The 26,050-nt window shown below is 49.5% G+C and overlaps 3 protein-coding genes, 1 long non-coding RNA gene and 1 other non-coding gene across 13 annotated transcripts in view; 3 read left to right on the forward strand and 2 right to left on the reverse strand.

Moving 5' to 3' along the window:
• The window catches only part of ZNF839 (zinc finger protein 839), a 20,840-nt gene extending 9,950 nt beyond the window's left edge, over nucleotides 1-10,890 (forward strand). Inside the window, 6 exon segments of the mRNA XM_022576045.3 lie at nucleotides 1,107-1,199; nucleotides 1,895-2,035; nucleotides 4,001-4,141; nucleotides 4,298-4,427; nucleotides 5,229-5,933; nucleotides 5,936-10,890. Of these exon segments, the coding sequence (XP_022431753.1) occupies nucleotides 1,107-1,199; nucleotides 1,895-2,035; nucleotides 4,001-4,141; nucleotides 4,298-4,427; nucleotides 5,229-5,933; nucleotides 5,936-6,075 (1,350 nt within the window). The 3' untranslated portion in view covers nucleotides 6,076-10,890.
• On the reverse strand, nucleotides 731-9,643 carry LOC149750366 (uncharacterized). 2 transcript variants are annotated; one of them, XR_016392279.1, is made up of 3 exons: nucleotides 8,484-9,643; nucleotides 7,574-8,374; nucleotides 731-7,397 (listed from the first exon to the last, which is right to left on the reverse strand). It is a non-coding gene; the product is annotated as an uncharacterized LOC149750366 (long non-coding RNA). The 2 variants fall into 2 exon arrangements; XR_016392278.1 differs by having other exon boundaries at nucleotides 731-6,938; nucleotides 7,193-8,374.
• Nucleotides 10,213-24,723, reverse strand: CINP (cyclin dependent kinase 2 interacting protein). 2 transcript variants are annotated; one of them, XM_022576046.2, is made up of 5 exons: nucleotides 24,600-24,723; nucleotides 21,146-21,314; nucleotides 17,755-17,884; nucleotides 11,824-11,953; nucleotides 10,213-10,890 (listed from the first exon to the last, which is right to left on the reverse strand). In XM_022576046.2, exons 1-5 carry the CDS (start codon nucleotides 24,604-24,606, stop codon nucleotides 10,688-10,690), a joined length of 639 nt encoding a protein of 212 aa, XP_022431754.1. In that variant the 5' UTR covers nucleotides 24,607-24,723; the 3' UTR covers nucleotides 10,213-10,687. The 2 variants fall into 2 exon arrangements, with proteins under 2 accessions (XP_022431754.1, XP_089764343.1); XM_089908217.1 differs by lacking the exon at nucleotides 24,600-24,723 and adding an exon at nucleotides 23,987-24,131 and having other exon boundaries at nucleotides 21,146-21,316.
• LOC115802924 (U5 spliceosomal RNA) lies at nucleotides 18,632-18,747 on the forward strand. Its single transcript, XR_004023513.1, has one exon. It is a non-coding gene; the product is annotated as a U5 spliceosomal RNA (small nuclear RNA).
• The window catches only part of TECPR2 (tectonin beta-propeller repeat containing 2), a 95,494-nt gene continuing 94,132 nt past the window's right edge, over nucleotides 24,689-26,050 (forward strand). For 4 of the 7 annotated variants that reach the window (XR_016392276.1, XM_022576043.3, XM_089908214.1 and 1 more), the window contains exon 1: nucleotides 24,690-24,861. The gene's annotated coding sequence lies outside the window, so the exon portion shown is untranslated. Of the gene's footprint in view, nucleotides 24,862-26,050 lie in introns of all 7 variants that reach the window. The other 3 variants (XR_016392275.1, XM_089908213.1, XM_022576041.3) reach the window with 2 other exon arrangements.

Consider the following 26,050-nt stretch of genomic DNA (forward strand, 5'->3'; position numbering starts at 1 on the left):
GCGTGGCTGGGAAGCGGGGAACTGAGGAGGTGCCCTCTCTGCTGCTGTGATGCGCGTCCTGGACGTCCGGACGTGGGCCAGGCCGCAGAGGGGCCATGCCCCACACACCCACCTTCTCACGCCTCCTGAGTGCTGGAAACCAGCTGGTCGTTTTGCTCTAAGGGCTCTTGAAAGTCACGATTAGACATTTTTATCTTGCAAATGAAAAGGTTTTCCTTTTGCTTTTTGACTGTTTTATGACCATCTGTGGCTTCCTCGGAACCCCTGCCAGTTTGCAGCTCCCAATTGATGGCCCTTCCTAAGCCCTGAGCCCGTGACCTCCCTGAGCCTTGTATGACTGTTTCTAGGACTTGTCGGTTTCGCCCTGACATTCTTGCCTCCCTGGGTGATCTCACTCAACCTCCTGCTTTCTCAAACTACCTTCCGTCTGCTGACTCTCACGCCTGTACTTCTGTCCAGACCGCTCCGGAGCTTCAGAGCTGATTTCAGGCATCCCCACCTGCTGTCCTGTAGAGCCCTCCACATCCTGCCGGAGCCCACAGTCTGGCTTCCTGCCCCACCCCCTATTATCAGGGGTCTGCCTGGGTGCTCAGCTGGGTGCCCAGAGGCACCCATGGCTCCTCTTTTCCCCCTTCACTCACCCCTCCCCCATCCTGAGGACTGAGGATGGTGCCCTCCCTGCATCCTCTCCCCCCCTCCCCCCCCCTCGTCTGTCCTGCCTGTACGTGTGCTTTGGTGGTGGTCTCCTGGCGGCGGGCTGCCCCGGGATTTGCTTGCATTTTCGTCTCGGGCACTAGTTGGTGAGCCCTGGAGAGCAGGAAGCACATTTCCCCACCGCTGTGTCCTTCTCCAGGGCCTGGCGCCCACCGCTCGTTCAGTGCTGTCGCACGGGAGCCAGACTCTGAACCCACCGTTGACCACGGGGCTTTGTCAGCGGGTGAGCAAGTGCGATACTTAACAAGGCAGAACGTTTACAGTTGAGAGGCGCGTAATCACTGAGAATTTAGGGAACTTTCTGCCTTCTGTGTTCTTTGCTACAACAACTCGTTGGCTGCTGGGAAATTCTTTCCATACTGTCAAAGATGTCAAACGCTTTCTTCTGGTAGTTTCTCCACCAGTGTGACCGGGAGGATCTAGTGGAGTTGGCTCTGCCTCTGCTGGCTCAGGTCGTGACCGTGTCTGAATTTCTTCTGATGAAGGTGAGTCTCCTTAGTGTTTCTAAGTGATTGAGGGGATGATTTGAAGTTATTTAGAAAGGTGTCCTTCATATTTACTTAGAAGGAGCCAGGCCCGTGGAAATCCTCTCCCTCCCCCAGGACAGAGCTAAAGTGAGCCTGCCGGTCCTGCCCGGATGCCCAGCACACGGCTCTCAGGCAGGCCGCTCGTGGACCCGTGACTGTTTTCACTTTGTGGGGAGGAGCGACAGTCACCTTTCTCCTGGCTCCCACCCACCTGCCAGCCTCCTCCACTGCAGCTCTGCCCCCGATGAGCCCGCTCTGAGATGCGGCCTCACCGCCGGCACCCACGCTCCCTGGAGGCGCCCCAAGGAGCAGAGGCCTGGCCCTCCCTGGCCTGCAGGCCCTGGAATGTGCCCGTTTTCGTCCTCAGGGCCTTTCTGCCTTCCCATACCGCTCCCCTGGCCACCATCCTCTTGTGGCCCTCATCTGGGGTGGTTTGTTTCCTGGGCTGCTTCTCCCAGGCCCATTCTGGTGCCCCGCCGAGCACAATGCTGGGCACACATAGGCTCTCGCTGGGGAGCGAAGGCAGTGCCTGTGTTCATGGCTGCTGAGGGCTGAGGAACTTGAGTCCTTCCCTCTTTCAGATTTCTCTCTGTATTTTCCATTTCATTGCCTTGGGTTTAAACATTTTTTTTGTCATCTTTATCTTCACTAAGGTTGAAAAAGGTCATCTAGCAAAACCTTTCTTCCCAGCTGTGTACAAGGAATTTGAAGAGTTGCATAAAATGGTTAAGAAAATGTGTCAAGATTACCTCCATAGCTCTGGTCCCTGTTCTCTGGAAATAAACAACAGTAAGGTAACAAGCTCACAAGAGAGACTCGCTCTTATAGCCAAAAGAAGGCTGTCCATTAAAAAGGAGGATATTTATTTTTGTAGTGACATCTTCCCAGTCAGCTTCTTCTAGCTTTTTCTACTGTCAAGTGCAGGGTTTTTTTCTTAATATAAAAGCGATACATGCTTTTTTCAGAAAATTCGGAAATGCAGATAAATGCAAACACCCATAATCCTCCCACTCACCAATGATCACAGTGAATAGACTGTGTCTTTCTTCAGTGTGTAGGTGTTTGCAAAGGGCTGAGTTACACAGGGACCAGTAGTTATTTTTTGCGGTTGTGTCGACAGAATTCTCATTTCAGTGTCATTGCCTTTAGCTATATTGGGTCCTTGACAAAATATGTCATGAACTGATGAGGATTTACTTGTCTCGGATCAAACCCTTTTCTGGGCAGAGTGTGGCCCGTGGTCAGGTCACCCAGGGGCCTCTCACTGTGTCCAGCACGGAGACTCAGGTCTGCGCCTCCACCGAGCAGCTCACTGACTCCCGGCAAGTCCCTGCACCCTCCACCCCTCTGCCAAAGGGCAGCACTGAGCTCACGGGCTTTTCCGGCTCTCACGTGCCGGGGCTGTAATAGTCTGGTTTCGCCAGACTGTTGAACAACACGGATGGGCTTGGAGGGCATTATGCTGAGGGAGGTAAGTCAGAGGAAGACAAATGCGGTATAGCATCAATTATATGCGGGATCTAAGAAATACAACCAGCTAGTGAATACAGGTACGTAAGTAAGTAGGTCAGAAGGTAAATAAGTGGTGTCAGGTTTACTAAAAGGTCACTCACACAACGATGAAGACTGCTTAGGCCATGGTGACTTCGACTGCTCCTAACGTGATCACACTGACGATGGAGCTGCCTGTCTGTGATTGGAAAGGTGAGTGTTTTCTCAGTACAGAGCAGTTAGTTGCTTCTGTAGCAAGAAGTCTTAATCTACAGTGTAATATAATACATGGGTTTTTTGGGTTTTGTTTTTTGGGGTTTTTTTGGCCATGATCATTAGTTTTATACAAATTCAATATTTAATATAACCTAATAAACTCTTGTGTTTTATTTTCTTAAATCATATATTTTTAAAATGCAATGGATTCTTTGCTAGGCCTCCCATAGATGCCCCAGTTGGCAGTGGTCACCTACCTGTTCATAAACTGTGGGTTAAGCCGGTGTGGGTACCATCCTGTTACGGAGCAGACAGGACGTGCACGAACGCTGTGCATGCTCACTGGGACCCTTTGTGGGCAGTTCGGGATGTGACGCAGCCTCTTTGGAGCGAACACAGTGGCTCTGTTGGTAGGGGACACTGTCAGGTTGTTGGGCACTAAGCTTGCCGACCCCTGTTCTCTAGCTTAACCTTGACCTGCTACCCTTCCTTCCTTCCCCACCCCTTGCCTGCTCTGTGGTGTTCTCTTTATGCTGTCCAGGTATCAGTGATGATGGCTGTTGGTTATTACCTTAACATCCAGTGCTTTACGTAGGTTTTGCATAGGGAGTCTAACCTAATCTTTACAAAGTCCCTTCAGGGCAACTGTGGTCTCCCTCATAAGATAAGGAGACTTAGCAGGTAGGTGGCTGCCAAGGTCACCCAGGTTCTGAGCAGAGGTGCTGGGGTCCAGCTCTGGCTCTCAAACCCACATCTTTTCCATCAACTGGGAAAGGAGATCTGGTCCCAGAATAGGCAGGATTATCTTTCTGAAGATACCAGTGAGAATTCAGAAAAGGAGGAATAATGGGCAAGAAAGTTACCATGGTGTCAGACTAACATGATGAAGCTTGTGACGACAATTTATCTTCATTTTCCCCACTGTTTAGGTGGCACCTTGCTGTACAAAGGGACTTCATAGATTTAAACTCAGCCCTTTGTTCTTAAGTGTTGACATGATTCCGAATCTTGTGTTTTGAGTGGAGCGTCTCTGTGGGCCCCTTTCTGCTCAGGTTGCCGAGTCCTTAGGAATCACAGAAGAATTCCTGAGGAAAAAAGAAATACACACGGACTACACTCCTCCCAAGTGCAACAGCCGAGAGGACGACCCGGAGGACCTGGAGGGTGCTGGCCCGCAGAAGAGGGAGAATGAGGTGGGCGTGGCCGTGAGGGGCGCCCGGCTACTGTCTGCTCCACATTGCACTATTGGGGTTGGATCTCTTCAACTCACAACACTGTTTTCCAGGAAGAAAAGGTGCAAGGTGGCCTGTTTCTCCCTAGTCTTAGCTGGTTGCATCTTCTCTTCCTAGACCGCAGAGGACAGGCTGGCTTCGGTGAAAAGGACCAGAAGAGAAACTGTGCCCCAGGACACCACAGAGTATTCTGCCGACAGTGGAGGCCGGCAGAGGCTGGCCTCTTGTGCCCCAGCTGCCAGTGCGGGTAAAAGACTCTTTGCGGGGTGCACCCTGGGGCTCAGAGGCCTGCTGCTCGGGTGGGTGCCCCTATGGCCACATCTCAGAGAACCCTCTGGTTTCTCAAGAGTTTTACCCCAACCTCCCAGTGTTCTGTGGTTCCATGTTTATTCCCCATGAGTCTTGGGGTCTTTGGGGTTTTCTTGGGTCCTTTCTTGAAACGAAGACCTGCCTCGTGGTACTGAGTCGGTTGTACCTGGCGGGGGTCCCAAGAAGTTAGGCAGACCTGAGACCAGGGACAGGTCCCAAGGACACACCAAGTCCATGGCTTGGCTTTCGTGAGACTTGGCTCTAAGTGCCAGCTGAGGGTTAACGTTCGAAAATGGGACGTGTTCCGGCTTTATTTCGCCAGAACTGATCAATGAGACAGCCCTGACGTACGGCAGGCATGCTGAGAATGGTTATATAACTTTTTAAAATCTTATCAGGGCCGCCTGATACCTCGCCTGATCCTAAAGTCTCTAATTTAAAGAGGCATTCTCCCTTCTAGAACTTATTACTTAATTCTTCCGGAGGGGAGGGCAGATTTATTCATTGAGAACCATGAAAACCCTCTGGCACCTGCTTGGAACACAGCTCCTCTCCCCTAACTAGTCTGCGTTTCCTCTTTTAATTTCATCCATTCTTGGAAGCTACCAAGCAACAAGGAGGGTTTATGTTTTCATCTTTGGGCAGGAAAATGACTTTGGACTAGCTGGTTTTGCGCAGTGAATACAGTGACCGGCCATAGCAGTACACACATGATTGTCTGTTTCTCCCAACTGTTTAGGTTTTGCCGCTGGAGTAAATGGGGGCGCGTCTCACCTACCTGAAGAAAGTCCCACGATGCCCGTTTCTGAGCTCGACGGCAGCACAGCACAGGCGGGCCAGCAGCTGAAAGCATTTGCTGGCTCAGCCGCCGGGAGTGGGTCTGCAGACCCTGCTCTCTTGTTTCGAGAAGCCCGTGGGCTGGGGGTTTATACTCAGTTAGGAGAACCAGGGTCTCTGGCCCAGGAACACTCGCCAGAACAGGATGCTGGGGACGGCCAGGGAAGCCGGGCTCTCTGCGGCACCTCGATGGCCCTGCTGCCTGGCCGGCCTGGAAATGCAGAGGCGGGAAGCCTTCGCGAGGTGCGCGGCTCCCACCTGAGCAGCCCGCAGTCCGGCCCCAGCGAGGTCCTGCTTCTGGAGGCCGCGGCCCCGCCGCAGGAGAAAGCATGGTCCGTGGACGTCATGCCAGCCGGCTATGCCTACGGCACCACGTCCGAGCCGGGGCCTCAACCCAGCCGGGGTGGATTTCTGGGTCCTGAAGGGGGCCTCACAGGCCACGCGGGGGACTTGGACCAGTCGCCCTGTGGGACCGAGACACACGCTGACCGGAGGGAGCTGGAGGGCATCACTGCTGTCAGGGAAGCCCTGGCTTTCGAAACTGCCAGTGGGGGCCCCACGTTGCCGCCCCAGCGACAGGAGCAGGTGTTTATCCCAACTCCTGATGGCGCGTCTCGTCCCACCCAGGCTCCGTAGTGTCTGGGGAGGGGGACGTTGTCATAGTGACCGACACAGAGGGGCCTGCCCTGCAGCCGGGCCCCTCGGAAGGGGGTCCTCTGGAAACCATGGAGACGGAGCCCTCTCAGTGAAATGGAGCCAGAACCGCAGTCCTAGATTTGTATGTATTTTACCTGGACGTCTACTTCAAGGAATGTTTATTTTTCTAATGTGAGTACTGATACAAGTGAACATTTTATTTATAAAGAATAATGTCTTTCTACCCCACTGTCTACCTTTTCCTACACCTTCCTCATTGTAATAATGGCAGATACGTTACCTGATAACAAATTCCCGATACATCTAACTCCTAGGAGCTTTTGATCACTATTGCAGTTAATACCACTACACTGTTTCTTGAATCTCCCCTGCTCCCCAGTTCCAAAAAACTACGCCCCCTTTCTCTTCGGTGATATGCTGCTCTTTCACCAGACTTGGTCCATACTAGAAGCTTCTTTTGGGCTCAATAAAAAAATAAATACGTAAGCTTGCCATCTGGGCAGCATTTTATTGGGAAGTAGGAAAGAAAGTTGTTTCTACTGACACTTTATGGATGAGGAAAGTGAGGCATAGGGATGGGACCCCCAGTCCTTTGATGTCCCACGTGTAAAGTCACTTATCAAGATCTCTCTTTTTTTGGAATGTTTTCCTTGGCTCTATTACAGGGAGAGAAAGGGAGGGCCATTTGCCCACACGCAGACGACAGCATCAAGAGGGCACAGCTGTCCTCTGCCCCCACTGGCAGAGACTGTCAGCAGAGGCCCTGGGCAAGCGGAGCTGTGGGTTGTGGGCTGCACCCCCTGGTTCTGTGCTCCCGTCAGGCCCGCTGTGGAGGGGCGGGCTTTATTCTTCGGGGGCCACATTGCCTACAGCCCTCTCAAGTGACTGGGGGCGTCTTCCTGTCCTCTAACTTGATATCAAAGCGGGTCCAACAGGAACGGAAGGGTGGGCATCCCTGCAGGATGGAATGAGTAAACCACAGCTGCTCAGGAGAGTCGGGCTCGAGGGTCAGGCCGCGGCACTGATGCCGAGAGCTCAGCTTCTCTGCACACTGGTGCCCAATCGAATCTCAGAGACAGAGTTTTGGGTGAAGTAGAAAAGGACAGCTTTATTACTCTGCCAGACAGAGGGGGACACAGTGGGCTCCTGCCTTGGAAAAACTATGTGTCCCAGCCCGGGAGGATCTGATAAGGAGCTTTATAACAATACCTCCCAAGGGCGGGGTTGCTGACAAGATGAGTGGCCGCGGTCTCAGGCGCGGGCCTCCTAGCCTTGATGAGCTTCTCGAGGCCTTGCTGAGCTTCTCGGGTCCCTGTGATCTCGCCTCCTAGCCTTGGCCGCTCCTCCCTTGATTAGCAGCTGTTCGAACCTGCCCTTTGGCACTCAGGGGAGGTCATGGAGGCTGGAGTCTTGCCTACAAGAAACGGGGGACAAGAAGGCCTCCATGCCCGGAAGCCCCACAGGGCCCCGCTTGGTTTCAGCACATCCTGTGGACTCGGGCACTTCTCGGGAACCCAGAGCCGCGCGAAACCACTGGGGGTCCAGTCCTGGGGGGCTGGGGCGTGGGGGTTAGGACTTCAACACACGAACCTGGGGGGACATATCCAGAGCATGGCACCTCTCAAGTAAAAATGTGAGCCGGTGGGCATTCAGGGAGTTGAGTGGCTCTGCTCCAGAGGTGGTCCAGACCGAGGTCGCTTCCGCACCTAGGGTGGCCCTCTTCCCAGAGGTCTCAGAAGGCTCGCTGCCCCGTGTGTCTGCTCCATCCCTTGGAGAGAGGAGCCTGTGAGGGTCACGATCTGGGAGATGCACACAAGGCCTCTGCTCACATCTCATTGGTCCTTGGCCACACCTTGCTGCAAAAAAGGCTCTGAAACCTCCTCCTAAACTGGTAGCCATAGCCAGGTAACACTTAAATGAAGCAGAGAATCAACACCAAAGGAGGACCAGCCAAACGCCTCCCCCTAGAGTGGTTAAAATTGCTTCAGGTCAGTCTGGAGAGGTGGTAGTAGCAGCTCTGATAAACCTCAGCAGCTCGAAACAACAAAGGGGTGTGTGTCTCCTGCTCACAAGTCATGTCACTCAGAGGTCGGTGGGGGACCCAGCAGGGGCAGCCACATCTCAAGCACTGCTGGTGGCGCCACCAGAGGGAGAGAGCTTTGGGAGAGGTTAGACCCACCACGAGAGGCACTTCAGTGGCCACATGGTCCCACCCAAGCCCAAGGGCACTGAAGTGCAGGCTTTCCATGGGCCGGGAAGGCAGGAGTCTGGGAATATTTGGTGAATAGCGTGAGTGGCTGATCAACAGAAGTCACATTATCACTGTTCACAGCTGTGCTGTGTTCAGTACCTTGTGATTACTTTCGTGGTTTGTCTAAGCTTTTGTGTTTCCTGGAAAGAGAGAGAGAGGGAATTTGTTTTTTAGTTTTCATTAAATGTACTTATCGTGAATTCATCTTGAACTGCTTCCCCAACCCAGTTCTGTTTTTGTGGATTCTACCTGTTAATATTTCTTTACTGTCTATTTCGCAAGATTCCCAGAGGCAGAGGAGATATCTGGTGATCAATCCACTATGCTTAGAAGTCCAATATGGGTTCTCCAATGGCTTCATTGTTCCTTTCAGATAGAAATTGTCCTATAGTTGTGTAATGACTCTGGAACTCAGCAAACTCAACAGCCGAGAGCTCTTCCATCAATCTGATGCCTCTTCCGCTGTGTGAGGGACCCCTGGGCTAATGCCACTGGACACCTGGCTCATTCACTTGTTTGTCCTTTGCAGTGAAACGGAGCAGGACCCTGTGGGACTCCTGGGCACAAGTCCTTCCATGTCACCCATTTCTTGTTTGTAGGAGATTGGTTTCACTCAGCTTCCATGGCCTTCCCTGAGTTCCAAAGGGCAGGTTCAAACAGCCGCTAATCAGGGAACGGAGGGGATGCAGAGACAAGAGGAGTAGTCAAGAAACAATAGTGCAGCCTTAGGGCAGGGTCCTGGTTCCTCCTCAAGGGATACACAGAACAATACCTTTGAGCTCTTCTGCAGAACTAAAACCCCCAACAAATAGAAGACGCTGACTACCTGATGAAGCACTCTTTACTCCAGAGAGGCCACAGTTCGATGATGCCAGATATTTGGACTGAAGGAACGAGGGCCCTGCACACACTCTATCCTTATCAGCAACCCCACCCCAGGTTGGGACACACAGTTTTGAGGGCATTCGCCCGCTGTGGCCCCCTTTGCCTGGCAAAGCAATAAAGCTATTCTTTTCTTCTTCACCCCAAACTCTGTCTCCGAGATTCAATTCAGTGCTACTGCACAGAGGTGGGGTTTTGGCACCAGCAGCATTGATCGTTTCCATTAGTTCTTCTGGGCAACCTGGGTGTCCGAGGACGAGGCATCACGAACACAGGAAATGTCCTAGAAAGGGCTAGAAATTCTTCAGGGTCTCCTCTGAAGAGCATTTGTTCTTTAAGTAACCACACCCCACCCCAAACACAAAACTGACCTCGTGCCTCGGAGGGCCCCGTCCTGCCTGTCTGGCTCAGGACTGCAGCCTGCTGTCTAAGCCGCAGGAAGCAGGGGGCAGGGTGCCACTTTTGCCGAATGCTGACCAGGCGGTTTCCAGACTGCAGGACATCTGACAGGATGCTTTTCTGATGGTTAGATTTTAATAAATACTGCAAAGGAAAGAGAAATTCTAAGACATGTTGCCTTTAAATGCTTTGGCTATGCCAACTTACGCAGTGAGATATCCTTTCGCTCAAAATACATTCCCATGATATATAAAGTCTTTTATTTTGGGAATATTTTCTTTCTTTGCCTGGGATGCTAGAAGTTCAGTTTCATGAGGCTACATCCTGTATCACACAGCACGAAGTTTCTTAGATTTCTGTTTCTGGGGAGCAATGGCAGGACTGACCCCGGATATCTGGTTGTAAATATTGCCAAACTATAGGATTTATGCCCGGAGAATGACATGGAAGACACTTCACTTGGCCTGTCACAGCCTCAGTACAAAAATAGGGGTAATTTTTTGGTAGCCAGTTTTCATTTCCATGATGCTGGTCTTTGCTCAGTGACTCTATGGTACTTTAAAGATTAGTTGTGATTACAAAACTAATACGGTCCCACAGTTTAAACAATACGCAAAAATATTAAACCAGGGATTTTCTAAATAAATGTAATCTATGTAAAATACACCTAATTTACAAAAACAAGATCACTTAGTCATTCTGTTGAGGAACTCATTTATTTCGGGCAGAAGTCTTCATAGTGACACATTCACAGTAGGTGCAGATGACGCTGAGTGGTGGACGGCAGGCAGCAGCGATAACCGCAGAGAGCTGGTGAAATGATCAGGTCTGGAAGATCCTAAGGTCAGTGGGTGGCTGAGCCAGAGCACAGGTGAGATCCCAGGTTGCGACAGGGGCCGTGACCCCGGCGTAAGGCAGGGGCCGTGATTGGGGTGAGGCAGGGGCCGTGATCCTGGGGTGCGGCAGGGGCGTGATCCCGGGGTGCGGCAGGGGCTGTGACCCTGGCGTAAGGCAGGGGCCGTGACCCCGGGGTGAGGCAGGGGCCGTGATCCCGGGGTGTGGCAGGGGCGTGATCGGGGTGTGGCACAGGGCCCACCCGAAAGACCGTCCGCCGTGGGAGCTGCAGAAGCTGAGGTCCAGAGCCCGGAGGAGCGCAGAGCCACGCTGGGAGGTCACAGCGCTCGGTGCCCGGTTTCAAGCAGCATGCTTTCCAGAAGCAGCCTGCTGTCGCCCTCCACGTAGGGCTGGTGCAGCCACATGGACAGGTAGCTCAGGGCCAGGTCACGGTCGGCCGTGTGCGCCAGCTGCTCCACGACGGTGCGCTTCAGGTGGAGCTCCCGGCCGTACATGTCGGAGAGCTTGCGGGAGACCTCGTCTGAAAGGAACGCGAGCCATCCTTGAACAGTGGCATTCAAGGGGGTACCCTTGACTAGGGACGACCCGCCACTTTTTTTTTTTTGGCCACGCTGCGCAGCTTGCAGGACCTTAATTCCCAGACCAGGGATGGAACCCGCACCCTCTGAAGTGAAAGCACTGAGTCTTAACCACTGGACAGCCAGGGACTTTGCAAAGCTCCTCCTTAAAAGCTAGAGTCAGCGACAGCACAAGAGGAAGAAGGGCTCCAGCCAGTGCAGATTAGAATCAGATAACAGGGTAAATAAGTGTCATGAAATTAAAAAGTACCTGTTACCTTTCCACTCGACTCTTAGGAACTGGCAATCACTACACATAGCAGATTGACCTCGAACTGACAATCTTCAATAAACACATTACGTGAGGTGATTTTCTCCCTTATTTAAGTCTCAAAGCAACATCAAATAGCTTAGTCCTTCTTTTAAACCAATAAAGCAAAAAAAACAGCCCTTACCTCACAGCTTATTTATGTAATGGAGTTTGTTTTCCCAGCGGTCCTCTTCCATGGGGCGGGCTGAAGTGACCCCCACCCCCCCGCCATGTACTTTTTAAATAAAACAAAACAAAAAGCAAAAACCCATCCTTCTTGAAAAACAAAAACGAGATTTCTGCCTCTACAGAGGAGGCAAAGTGCATTCTACCCGTTGGCCTTAAAGGGCTAACAATGGCAACTTGCTTCATGGGTCTCTAATTACATTTAATATTCTTTGCTTATTAGTAGGTAATTAAAGGCAAGAAGAAACCCTCCTCTAAGATGTCCTCATCTCCTTCCTTCCCAATGGATCCTATTCAATTGAATTTCAAAGGCTGTCAGCTTCTTAGAGGGCCAGATCTAAATGACACCAAATGCTCTCATAACCTACCCTTGAAAATCAACGCAGGAAGAACTACTTACAAAAATAGGCTGTGGGCCACGTGTGGAACAGGGGGGGCCGTTTTCTCTCCTCCCCGTAATGGTAATCTTCTAGCTCACAAATCCCCTTGGTAGTGGAAGACAGCTTTTCCATTTTCATCTGTATTTTGGTCTGAAAAGATATTAATTTAGAATATGAGATTGTTATTTGAAATCCTGTCTTAGATTCAATAACTCTAAGATTTCAAAGCTAAGAAATGTAAGTCTGTTGAGATCGTAAGTCCAGTGATCCAACACCATTAACTCCATGTGCAGCAAATTTCCAGGGAGAAGGAGACTGACAGTTGCTACGATTTCACTAATTTGGATTACTTCAGTAATAAAGCCCACATATCCAGTGCTGGAGAAGAGGAAGCTTGCTGGGTCCCGCTTCATTAAGATTTCCAAACATCACTAATCTTTAGCACCACAGACCTGGAGGGGTGGCAAGGCAGGCTCTCGCTTTTATGGAATGAGAGGAGAAGAGGCATTAAATGAGCTCATTTCTGACTCTTTTTTTAAAAATTAATTAATCTTTGGCTGCGTTGGGTCTTGGTTGCTGCGCGCGGGGGCTACTCTTCATTGCCGTGCGCGGACTGCTCACTGCAGTGGCTTCTCTTGTTGTGTAGCATAGAATCTAGGTGCACCGGCTCTGTAGTTGTGGTTCGCGGGCTCTAGAGCGCAGGCTCAGTAGTTGTGGCGCACGGGCTTAGTTGCTCCGCGGCATGTGGGATCTTCCTGGACACCAGGGATCAAACCCATGTCCCCTGCCTTGGCAGGCGGATTCTTAACCACTGCACCAACCAGGGAAGTCCCTCATTTCTGACTCTTATGAACTGCCTTTGAGTTTAATGCCAAAAGCTCGGCCTCTGTGCACCAGTGTCGAGTCAAATCTTGGAGACAGAGTTTTGGGTGAAGCAGAAAAGAATAGCTTTATTGCTTTGCCAGGCAAAGGGGGACACAGCGGGCTCCTGCCCTGAAAAACTATGTGTCCCCAACCCGGGAGGATCTGAGAGGGGTTTTATAGCAACAGTTCAAGGGTGGGGTTGCTGATAAGATTCGAGTGTGTGTGGGGCCTGCACTCCTTTAATCTGGTCTCACCGATGGTCCTCTCCTAATCTTTTTTTTTTTTTTTTTTTTTTTTTCCCGGTACGCGGGCCTCTCACCGTTGTGGCCTCTCCCCTTGCGGAGCACAGGCTCCGGACGCACAGGCTCAGCGGCCATGGCTCACGGGCCCAGCCACTCCGCGGCATGTGGGATCTTCCCGGACCGGGGCACGAACCCGTGTCCCCTGCATCGGCAGGCGGACTCCCAACCACTGCGCCACCAGGGAAGCCCCTCTCCTAATCTTGATGAGCTTCTCGGGTCCCTTTAATCTCGCCTCAGGTGGTTTCTTGGCTGCTCTTGCTTTGCTCAGCAACTGTCTGAACCTGCCCTTTGGAACTCAGGGAAGGTCATGGAGGCTGGAGTCTTGTCTACAAACAAAAAACGGGGGTCGGAAAGGCTTCCGTGCCCAGGAGCCCCACAGGGTCCTGCTCTATTTCCAGTTTACTGAAACCTCTTTGAGGCTTGTTTCCTTGTTTATAAAATGGTACTAACGAAAGGCAGCCCTACACACTTGACACAGGAAGGAAGTGGTGAGGATGTGATGTGGACGGTGCCTCAGCGCACGCCAGGCTCTGTGCTGCACAAAGTGGCGCTTCCACGGGGTGTCGGGGGACTAAGTTAGTACTTGTGGAGCACCTGATCAGAGCTACGTAAGGGTTTGTTAAGTAAGACAAATGGGTGAAGTAACAAGGATTCCAGATATCAGTAGCATGGGTCTACTAAGACCACAAGTCTAGGTCCTAAGTATGTCGGGGGACTAAGTTAGTACTTGTGGAGCACCTGGTCAGAGCTACGTAAGGGTTTGTTAAGTAAAACAAATGGGTGAAGTAACAAGGATTCCAGATATCAGTAGCATGGGTCTACTAAGACCACAAGTCTAGGTCCTAAGTATGGAGTTAGCTTTATGTACACAGGGGGTACAAGCAAAGATATATAAATCGTCAAAATCTTAATTCCTTGCACTTAGTCCTTCAACCACCCTCCAATTACATCTGAAGAGGCATATGCACTAAATTTAGCGAACATTAATTTTTAAAGGACTAGACTCCTTTTCCCAAATCTTTCCAGGTTCGATATGTCACTTGACCCAACCCCAAGAGGCAGGACTCATCATTTCCGTACCACAGGTGGGAGAATTCTCTAGGTTGCTGAGCTAGGGAAGGACGAGGCCAGGACTTGATAACACGCTTTCTGACCCCAAGTCTCTTGACACCCAATCCTGAGCTCTCTCCTCTGTGTCCTGCAGCAGCTCCACCTAATGCTAAGAAAAGCTGATAAAGGTCAGGAGAGCCAAGAAAATCCTGGAGGCTTGACACCACCGGGCCAGAGGTGCCAGCCGCATTCTGGGGCTCATTCATCAATGATGATACCAAAGTCTCACGCACGTGCAGCCCTAAAGTGACAGCAGCTGGACACGCTCTCAGCTCCACGTCCCCTCCCAAAGCCAACAGCCCACACCTCGAGACGTTCGTCCAGCTTAGGGACAAGGGTGCCTCCACCCTCTACCAATTTCAGATTCAAGACAAAGTCAAGTTTGGGAAACCATTCTCTCTAAAGGATGGAGGAAAATAGGAAAAATAATATCAATATCCTTAAGGATCAACATTGGTTTTGAACCTAAGAATGAGAACTAATTCTCAAATCACTTTATTTTACTTTATATTTTGGCCGCGCTGTACGGCTTGCGGGATCTTAGTTCCCTGACCAGGGAGCGAACCCAGACCCCCGGCAGTGAAAGTGCAGAGTCTTAACCATTGGACTGCCAGGAAAGTCCCTCAAACCACTTTAAAATAGAATAAATTCACTGGAGCAGAACTTTGGGGCCTGACAACTAGCACCCGTGGTCAGCCCAGGCTTTGTCTGAAGACCTTGGGAACTCAGGTCACTATGGGCACGCAGTCACCTAAAACCTTGCAGCCACTTTCAGCTGCCCTGCCAGGCCACACCCCCTCACCCTGGACCCGTGCTGTGGGTAGAGGGACCAGGGACAGGACGTGTCACCTGTTACTGCTCAGTCCATCAAGCCGCTGGCTGGATGTTCTGGACCTTGACTCTACCTCCTAACATCCTCCCAGGCCAACCCCCCTCCGTGCGGGTCAGTGGGACTGAGGAAGGGGTCCCGTGGTACCAGACAGCCACTTAAGAATGGGGAGAACCAAGGATGGACAAGTAAAACCAGTCAGTCATTCCTGACATGCCTGAAATGGAAGGCAAAATACCTCTTCCCCCTCGTCCCGCGCAGGCGCTCTTCCCTAACGAGGTGTGCATAGGTACAGAGTTATAAATGAGGACTTGTGAACTAAAGAAAGCCAAATGGCATTTAGAAACAAAATCCTTCCCAGGGTTTTCACATTTTATAAAAGTCACATTAGTATATGTCAAAAGTGTTTCTCATTTTAACCCAGTTTGGGGATTCTGTGAAATGTTTGTTTTTTTTTTTTGCGGTACGCGGGCCTCTCACTGTTGTGGCCTCTCCCGTTGCGGAGCACAGCCTCCGGACGCGCAGGCTCAGCGGCCATGGCTCACGGGCCCAGCCGCTCCGCGGCATGTGGGATCTTCCTGGACTGGGGCACGAACCCGTGTCCCCTGCATCGGCAGGAGGACTCTCAACCACTGCGCCACCAGGGAAGCCCTCTGTGAAGTGTTTTATGCCAGAAAGGAAGATGGAAGGTCAAGGATGAAGAGGTTCTGGTGGGAGTGTTGCCACATCTAACAACAAATGACTGAGCCCAGCATCGTGTGTTTAACTTTGTTGGCTATTTAAAGTATTTCAGTATACACAGGGAACTATATTCAATATCCCGTAATAAACCATAATGGAAAAGGATATGAGAAAGAATATGTATTTATATGTCTAACTGAATCACTTTGCTGTACACCAGAAACACAACATTGGAAATCAACTATACTTCAGTGAAACAACAAAAAGAAAAACTGACAATTAAAAGCTAAGTGTGGGACTTCCCTGGTGGCGCAGTTGTTAAGAATCTGCCTGCCAATGCAGGGGACACGGGTTCGAGCCCTGGTCCAGAAAGATCCCCAATGCCACGGAGCAACTAAGCCCGTGTGCCACAACTATTGAGCCTGCGCTCTAGAGCCCACGAGCCACAACTACTGAGCCCGCGTGCCACAACTACTGAAGCCCATGCGCCTAGAGCCCATGCTCTGCAACAAGAGAAGCCACTGCAATGAGAGGCCCACGCACCACAAGGAAGAGTAGCCCCCACTCGCCGCAACTAGAGAAAGCCCGTGCACAGCAACAAAGACCCAAAGCAGCCAAAAATAAATAAATAAATTAATTAATTTTAAAAAAAAAGCTAAGTGTGACCAGGAAATAAATAAATAAAATATTTCAATATAGGAACTTAGCCATTCAGTTTCTTCTCTTTCAAACAATATGTGTGCCCATGCTTGGTCCAAACAAAACCACTTGCCATAATCAAATGGGTTAATTTGGGGAAAAAACATACATGTGGTCAGTTTTCAATTGGGTTATTCTGGAAATTTCGATTGATTACTCTGCCTGTGTTAATTCTCTACTGGTCCAGAAGTCTAGGTCTAGAACTCAACTACTGGAGACACAGCTGTGAACCTGGAGATAAAACAAGGAAAACACCAAGCTCACACACCTTATCCTCCAGCCTTCCTGTGAGTGGGGCTTAAAACAAAGTGACTGATGACCCAGGCCTGTCTTGTTCCTGCTTGAGCACGAGGTGGAGAGCCTGGGCAGGGGGGGCAAGTGTTTCTTATCACAGCACAATCCACAGGCAGCATCACAAAACAGACGGGACAACTACAAAAACCTAATCATTTATTTAGAGGAGACAAATAGCCCCATACAGGGCAAGATATCTTGAAGACAATATTGCATTTCAAGCAAAGAAAAGGCTAAATCACCAAAATGTTCTCAATGCACTATTTATTTTTCTCATTTTAATGTTTCAGAAACCATTACATCTTACAATGGATGTGATGTTTAAAAGGGCAGTGCTTCTTTCCTGAAAAACTCTTAAACCTATAGTCTGCCTCATAATATGTGGCACCCTAACTTTGAATAAGTGGTATCTTGAAGAAATACAATTATATTTGACATATTCTGTTTAAAAAGGCAAGGAAGCATGTAAAACATTAGAAACATTTCCATCAAGAAACGTTAAACTATACAGACTTTCTATGTTTGTGGGAAGCTTTAGTTAGTTAGTTCAAAGATGTGCAAAACCTTATCCCTGTGTCTGGTTGAGATGAGGTGTTTCGTGCACATGTGGTGGCCAGCATGGTGGGTACTGGCATCCAGACTTTAAACAAACATATAAGAGCATCTCTTATGTGCAAGATCAAGGCTCACAGGCCCAATCCAGCTTAAAGCCTATTTCTGTGTGTCCCTTGAGCTAAGAATGGGTTTTACATTTTTAAGTGGTTGGAAAAAAAAAATCAAAAGCAGAATATTTTGTGACACGTGAAAATTATCTGAAATGCAAAGTTCAGCATCCATAAATAGAGTTTTATGGGAACACAGCCGCACCCACTTGCCTCTGTACTGTCGATGAGTAGAGGTCAGAGTGCCTGCAGGGTCCCCAAAGCCTGACACACTTCCTGTGGAGCCTGGGAGTGGGTGAAATTGCCCTGGCAACGTGCAGAACCAGAAGAACCAAGGTCTAGGACAGCCTCTTGGGAAACAAGATTTATGGGACACGTGGAGCGAGAGAGACCAATGGAGGAGGTTGAGGAAGGAAAAACGAAAGCTTGGTGAAGGAAAGCACAACCAACCACGTGGAATGCTGCAAGGTGCTTGTGCAAACGCGACACCCGAGGATCCCTGCACCTTACCAAAGCATCCAGGGTGGTCTGCAGCCCCTCGCACAGCATCTCGAGCTCCCTGCTGTATTCTGGGTGCTCCTTTTCTGCATTTTCATCAGAAGCCAGGCTGCTGCTCTCTAATCCTATCGTGTCTTTGCTCCTGGACAAGATGGAAAAGAGTGGGAACAAAATACACTCCACAGGCTCGCTTCATTTCGTTGTGATGAACCCTCGAAAACTCAATATCCATGTACTGACGTCATCATCGACTTTTTCCATTGGCGTCATTTCACGTCATCACGTTTACATGTTATTTATATACACAACGAATATGTCCATCCGCTACTCAATTCTGCCCTAGAACAAGTCAATTCAATCCAGCCCTGTGGCATCCTCAGGGGGTAAGACACGGATCATTTCCTCAGAGTCCACCAGCTAGGAATGCATTTTGTAAACGGAAGGCTGTGACCCACAGCACCTGAAATAAATCTAGTGGGGCCACAATCAACAATTAAGGAACAAAATTAGGGACTTCCCTGGTGGTTCAGTGGTTAAAACTCTGTGCTTCCACTGCAGGGGACAAGGGTTGGATCCCTGGTTGGGGAACTAAGATCCCACATGCCGTGCAGCATGGCCAAAAAAAAAAAAGAAGTTTAAGGAAAAAAATTAAACATTAGAATAGAAAATATCAGAGAGCATCTTATGCAGTAAGGTAAGAACTGTTTCATAGAACTTGCTAAGCAGGAAAAGGCGGCAGAGGGCCGACGTGTGAGATATGTTTGAAAGAACTGGAAAGAGCCAGGGGCCCAGGCCAGAAAGTTAAGACTCTAGACTCTGGCCAGTAGACAAAGATATACAAATATATAATTACAACTTTGAGAAATTAAAACTACACATATATAGATCCATACTCATGTTTCTCTTCAGATCATATAAATCTTTTGCATTTTACTAAAGATTCTCGTGGGTAGGAACAAGCTTGAGTCTTGCTTAAATTTTTTGAGGTCTTGCATAAGCAAAGCTGATTAAAAAAAACCAAAAACCTATATATAGGAAAGTGCAAGAACAGTAAAGCAAATCTTCCAATTAGAATTGGCAACTGTCAACAGTTTTTTTCCATAACCCGTCTTTTTTTTTTTTAACATCTTTATTGGAGTATAATTGCTTTACAATGGTGTGTTAGTTTCTGCTTTACAACAAAGTGAATCAGTTATACATATACATATGTTCCCATATCTCTTCCCTCTTGCGTCTCCCTCCCTCCCACCCTCCCTATCCCACCCCTCTAGGTGGTCACAAACCACCTTGCTGATCTCCCTGTGCCATGCGGCTGCTTCCCACTAGCTATCCACCCTACGTTTGGTAGTGTATATATGTCCACGCCACTCTCTCACTTTGTCACAGCTTACCCTTCCCCCTCCCCATATCCTCAAGTCCATGCTCTAGTAGGTCTGTGTCTTTATTCCCGTCTTACCGCTAGGCTCTTCATGACATTTTTTTTTCTTAGATTCCATGTATGTGTTAGCATATGGTATTTGTCTTTCTCTTTCTGACTTACTTCACTCTGTATGACAGTCTCTAGGTCCATCCACCTCATTACAATTAACTCAATTTCGTTTCTTTTTATGGCTGAGTAATATTCCATTGTATATATGTGCCACATCTTCTTTATCCTTTCATCTGTCGATGGACACTTAGGTTGCTTCCATGTCCTGGCTATTGTAAACAGAGCTGCAATGAACATCTTGGTACATGACTCTTTTTGAATTATGGTTTTCTCAGGGTGTATGCCCAGTAGTGGGATTCCTGGGTCGTATGGTAATTCTCTTTCTAGTTTTTTAAGGAAGCTCCATACTGTTCTCCATAGTGACTGTATCAATTTACATTCCTGCCAACAGTGCAAGAGCGTTCCTTTTTCTCCACACCCTCTCCAGCATTTATTGTTTCTAGATTTTTTGATGATGGCCATTCTGACCGGTGTGAGATGATATCTCATTGTAGTTTTGATTTGCATTTCTCTAATGATTGATGATGTTGAGCATCCTTTCATGTGTGTTGGCAATCTGTACTCCTTTGTCTTTTTAGAAGAACTTGCTAAGGGAAAACATGCTCTTGTGTGTCTCCTCTGCTCTGAATACCCCTCTCTACTTCTGACACCTGGTCATCAAAGGGAGGGGGGCGCTTCTCCACACCAAGCAATTCTCAGGTTCTCCAGACACCAGCTGGGTGTCTTACAGTGTAACTCAATCCTGATACTATCTATCAGAGACAGCATCAGATCCCACAGGTTAAGGGCTCTGTCCCACAAGACTGCCCCCGTCTTAACTTCAGACACCAATCACAAGTTCAGGTTGTTACCTGTGCTTAGGACGGAGCAGCTGTCAATTGGAAGTTCCCACGACCCCCTCCTTGGGTTCAATTAATTTGCTAGACCAGCTCACAGGACTCAGGAAAACAGTTTACTTTCTAGACTACTGGTTTATTACAAAGGATATTAAAGGATACCAATATCCTTTATTCGTATCCTTTATTCATATACCTGTAGACAAGAGGTACTCAAGCAAGGTCTGGAAGGTTGAGCAAAGGAGCTTCTGTCCCTGAGGAGTCTGGGGTACATTTCCCTTCAGGCACATGGAAGCGTTCTGGTTCCCCAACCCAGAAGCTCTCCAAACCCCTGTCCTTTTAGGTTTTTACGGAGGCTTCGTTATGAAGGCATGATTGATTAAGTGATTGGCCATCGGTGATTAATTCAACTTCTAGCCCTTCTCACCTCCCTAGAGGTGAGGTAAGGGGGTGGGGCTGATAGGGCCAACTCTAGTCACGTGGTTACTGCCTCCCTCCTTAGGGTTTTCCAGAAGCCCCCTCATTAACACGAACTCAGGTGTGGTAGAAAGGGGTTTGTTATGATAACAGGAGACTCCTTTCCCCTTTACCACTCTGGAGCTAGTCCAGGAACTGGAGAACGAAAGAACAAATCTCAGCATAACTAAAGATTCTCCCATTGCTCACATCCCTAAGGATATTATAAGGGTTTTAAGAGCCGTGTGTCAGGAAGGGACAAAGACGAAACATATGTATTTTTTACTATAAATCACAATACCACAGAAATAAAATGCAGCATTATGAAGTGATACTTCTTCCTAGAAGATACCAGTGTCATGAATTGAGTCTGTATCCTTCCAATCCATTTTTATAATTTTATATACAGATGTAACCATGAACAATTTGTAGTATAATTTTGCATTTAAAATGTACATACACAGTTCATAGTTGCATGCACTATTTTATCACTTGCTTTTTTTGCTTTATATAATTTATCCATGTTCCTAGAGACTACCCTTCCCATTCTAAAAGACTGCCATGAAATTTCTGCCCAATCATTAAGGGTGAAGCATACAGAGCACACTTTGTAGGTACTTACAATAAACTGATTTTCAGGTTGGCAATATTATTTGCAGTTGCAAAACCTCCATCATTGAGGGTTTCCCATTTCAGGATTAAATTATGCCAATCGGCCGCATTGTCCTTAATTTTCCTTGCACTGACAGATAAGACAGGTTTCCTGGGCGTTGCACTTCCAAGAGTCTTTGCTGATAGGGAGCAAAAGAAACATAATATTATGAAATTCGTGATCGCGGTTGGGGGGAAAACCCAAACTATTCTAATTTGCAACAGTAAAACTATTGGCAACACTACATCCACTGAACAAAACACGTAGTGGAAACGAAGACGTGTGGGTGAATGTGAAAGTCCCTGCAACAAGACGAAACAGAATTGCTTTTATGTTTTTTAGGTCTCACCAGATATACAAATCCTCTCGAAGTTTAACGGCTCCACAAAGTTTTACCCCGAACACTCTGACCACTTTCAAAGGTTGGGAAGGAGGTGGAACTGTGACTTTCCGCTGCGAGGCTCCGATGCCCCTGCCTTACCGCGCCCGTTCTCCAGTCTCTGGAACTTTGATACCTGACGTTTGCTCAGAGCTTTGTGGGTCACCAGAGTTCATCACTCCAACACACTGACAAGCTGAACCCCAGAGATGCGGTGATGATCTCCACGCTAGGAATGCAGGAGGAGGTCCAAAGTCCTTCAGGACCTGGCTACTTCTCTGCCTCAACACTCACCTCAACCCCGACCTTGAAGCCCCTCGATCTCTAGCTAAAGTCAACTACTGGCAGCTCTTGAAAAGTCCTTTGCATGTGCAGTTCTCTCTGCTAGAAAGCTCTTTCCTTCCTCGGGCTAATGCTGCCCATACCCCAGGATTCACCCAGATCCCAGCTCCTGTGGGAAGCAACACCCAGACCACTCAGGCTCTTTGGGCCCTCCCAGCCCTCCTGTGCCCTCTCTTCTTCTCTACTTAGAATCCTTCAAAGGCGTCTCATGGCCCACAGGATAAGGTCCAAATTCTGAGAGAGGCCCCTTAAGGAATCCAGGACAACCAATGGCAGTATAGTTTGGAGTCTAGACTCTGAAGACCAGAATGACTGGGTTTGAATCCCAGCTCTGTCACTGCCAGTTGTACAATCTTGGGTTAAGTTAGTTAACCTCTCAGAGCCTCAAAGTGCCTATCTGTAAAATGGGGATAAAATATATCTACTACAAAGAGTTGATGTGAAGATCAGATAATATATATGAACCTAGGAGTTCCTTGGCAGTTCAGTGGTTAGGACTCCACGCTTCCACTGCAGGGGGCGCGGGTTCGATCCTTCGTCGGGAAACTAAGATCCCACACGCCACACAGCGCGGCCAAAAAACCCCCAAATAAAACATATACATATATGTAAAGCTGTGAGGGTGTGAGGGCCTGGCACATGGCAAATATCCAGCATAGGATGTATTACCACAAGGGCATCTCCAACGTGTTTTTCCCACTACCACCAAGCAGTAAATTCAATTCTGACGCTATCTATCTGGAGACGGCATCAGATTCCACAAGTTAATGACTCAGTCCTGTAAGACTCCTCCCCCGCCTCCACTTTAGACACCTGTCTCAAGTCCAGGTTGTCACCTGTGCTCCTGACCTACCAGCTATAGGTCGGAGGTTCCAAAGACCCCCCCCTCCCTAGGGTTTGATTAATTTGCTAGAGTGGCTCACAGAAAACTCAGGAAAACATTTTACTTACTAGATTACTAGAAAGAGCCAGATGGAAGAGATGCATAGGGTAACGTACGTGGGCAGGGGTACAGAGCTGACAAGCTCTCTCCAAGTGCCACTCTCCCTGCGTCTCCACCTGTTCACCAACCTAGAAGCTCTCACAACCCTTTGCTTTTGTTTTTTTATGGAGGCTTCATTACATGGGCAGGATTGATTAAATGACTGACCATTGGTGACTGATTTAACCTCCAGCCTCTCTTGCCTTGTTGGAGATGGGGCTTTGGTGGGGTGGGACTGAAAGTTCCAACTCTCTAATCACATGGTTGGCTCCCCTGACAACCAGCCCCCATCCTTAGGTTACCTAGGAGCTCCACTTTTAAATATCATATTGATTTTTCATTCACTCTTTACTTATACAACTAACCAATATTCGCCAAGTGCCTACATTATGCCAGCTGTGGGGGCTGAAGTGACTAAATTAGATAGACCAGGACCATTTTCATGGAACTTACTTTCCAAAGATGAGGTGGATAACAGACAATTAGATGATCGTCAGTTTAGATCATAAGTGCCACAAAATAAAACAGGGTCTTGTGTTAGCGTGAACCCCTGAGACGTTGTCATTTAGGCTGAAACCTGAATGATGACAAGTCAACAGCAGAGGCCCTAAGGTGAGAATGAGCTTGGTGAGTGTGAAAAAAGAACAAGACCAGTGTGGCTAGAATGAAATGGAGAGAGAGGAGACAGTCAGACAGCTAGAAACTTATAGTCCAAGATAATAAGTTTGGGTTTATTCCAAGTCAATGGAAAGCAAGCAGTAAGCTTTGAGTTGGGAAGTGACATGATCTGATGTAGGTTTTTAGAAAGTCACTTCCACAAAGAAGTCCTCCTAGATCCACAGGTTGGGTAAGGACTCACTGCACTATATATCTGGAACACGCTGTACTTCATTCAGCTTCATTCATGACACTCACCAGTGTAGTGTATTTGCGTGTTTAATGTCTAGTACATTCCTTGATAGACTGTTAAGTTCCACCAGAGTAGGGACTAAGACTGTCTTGGTCCCTCTCATAATCTCAGCACCTAGTAGGTGCTGACTAGAATGTGTTAAACGGAAGAAAAGCTCTTACCACCTGTACTATAATCTTCTAAGGGTTTCCCTCCCCCAGTAGGGGCTCCTTGCGGGCGAGGACCACGTGTGATTCATCGTGTCTGACCCATACCCAGCACATATTTAGGAATCAAAACCAATATTCTGACTTCAAGAAACTCACAGTCTAGCTGGGAAAGATCAGTTATCAATCACAGGGCAGGGCAGTAGTATAGTGACTACGTTACTTATCCCCTCCGAGCCTCGACTCCCCACCTGTTGACGTTACTTCATGGGATCGCTGTGCGCCTCAAACGATCTGATCCACTGAAAGTACTTAGAACACGACTTGGCGCACAGTGAGCGCTCGCTGAATGATAGCTTTTATTACAAGCAGAAAGCTCTGTAGCCGGGAATTCTGAGGGGAGTTCAGGGAAAGTGCTCCGCTGGTGCTAATTTATAACGACAATTAGAATTTGAGTGTCAGGATCTGCTAACACTCCTTTGCATCATCTCGTTCTACAAATGAAAAAATCGAGGCTCGGCAAAACTGAATCCCGGGCCGACCGCAGAGCCTGATCGGGGCCAGCGGGCTGGGCTGGGGCAAGGGACGGACCGCCATTCAGCCCGAAGATCAAACTATAACAATGGTACCCTCCCTGCCTGGGGGAACTTGCCCTTCTCACGCACCTTCCATGCTGGCTGCAGAGATCCCAGGAAAGAGACCCGGAGCCCCGCCTACGCACGCCGGAAGTCCGTCTACGTCACTTCCGTCCCGCCCATCGCCTCCTGAGGCTCTGCCGCTCTAGCCGCCGGCGGAGCCAGCTGCCGCTCGTCGTTGCCGGCCCCGTTGCCCAGGGAACGGGCTCCCGGCAGTCCCCGCGGCTCGGAGTTCATCCCGGCCTCCTCCGGCCCGGCCGGGCCGAAGAGTCCGGAGGGGCTGCAGCGGGAGGTGAGTCCCGCGACGCCGCCCGCGACGCCGCCCGCCCCACCGCCCGGCCCCGCGCCCCTTCCTCGGCCTTCCCGCTGCCGCTCACGCAGCCCCTGGGCCACTCTCCCTCGCCTCAGGGTCTCATTGCCCGTTTCCCTCCGTTTCCCGGACTCCGTCTCGCCCGTGCCGGACGGCCGAGGCCGAATGCCGTGGCACACGAAGCGCCGGGCTGCCAGCCTGGCAGAAGCTGTCAGTCCGCCGAGGGAGTGGTCGTCGCCCACCTCTCCTGGGCGCCGCGGGTCGGCCGACGCCTCCCGCGGGCCCTGCGCCCCACGCGACCCGGCTCGCTCGCCCCTCCCCTTCCGCGCTTTCCCTCCCCTGTGCCGCACCCTGGCATCCCCTTTGCGCCGCGGGCCCGAGGCGCCGAGCTCCGTGGTCTAACGATTGACGCTGCGTCTTATCCCCCGACCCTCTCAGTCCCCCCTCTCAGTCCCCGTCCCTTCATCCGCCCACCAGCGCCTGGCACCACGCCTTGGCATGTACCCAGTAGGTGCTCAGTAAGTGTTCGTTAAATGGATAAATGAACGACTCGTCTCCCAGTCCTGCCTTAAGGCCTCAGAGGCAGAATAGTGAGTGCAGGTTGAAGAGTGGGGTACCCTCGAGTCAGACCCGGCTCACAGTGCTGCCCCTTCCTAGCTGTGTGCTCAGGGCAAGTGATGTCTCACTAAACTTCAGGTTCATTATCAGTAAAGTAGGGATGGTAATAGTTTCTAGCTCTGGCTTGGTGGAAGGATTAAATGGGTCAGTGCGTGTGAATTGCTCAGCACCGTGCCTGGCACGTGGTCCATTTCAATAAAGGCTAGCCCCTGCTCTCCTTACCCACATACCCTACTTCCTTTTCTCTTCCCTTCCCTTTGTTCTTCCTCACTTTGTCGCTGAGATTCAGGAATTTTATTCTGTTCTGTTGCTTCTGTTAACATTTGTAGGCAGAACGTGGGGTACCAGCATGGATGCACCTTTGCCTTATCTGCTGGAGTGATCAGTTGCCCTTGGGGTTAACTTCCTCCTTGTAGCCAAGGTCTTAAGAACTTTAAGGAAAGGAGTTCTGGAAATCCCCAAACCCAGATCCCAGCATGGGCAGAATCGGGGAATAAAGCCACTGTAGCCCTTGTGGTCACCAGTGACTCCTGCAGGGAGCTGCAAGGCATTT

Source organism: Delphinapterus leucas, chromosome 2 (genome assembly GCF_059928025.1).
Source record: "Delphinapterus leucas isolate spDelLeu-1000000601 "Yukka" chromosome 2, BTC_Dleu_Yukka2, whole genome shotgun sequence".
NCBI classification, from domain to species: Eukaryota; Metazoa; Chordata; class Mammalia; order Artiodactyla; family Monodontidae; genus Delphinapterus; species Delphinapterus leucas.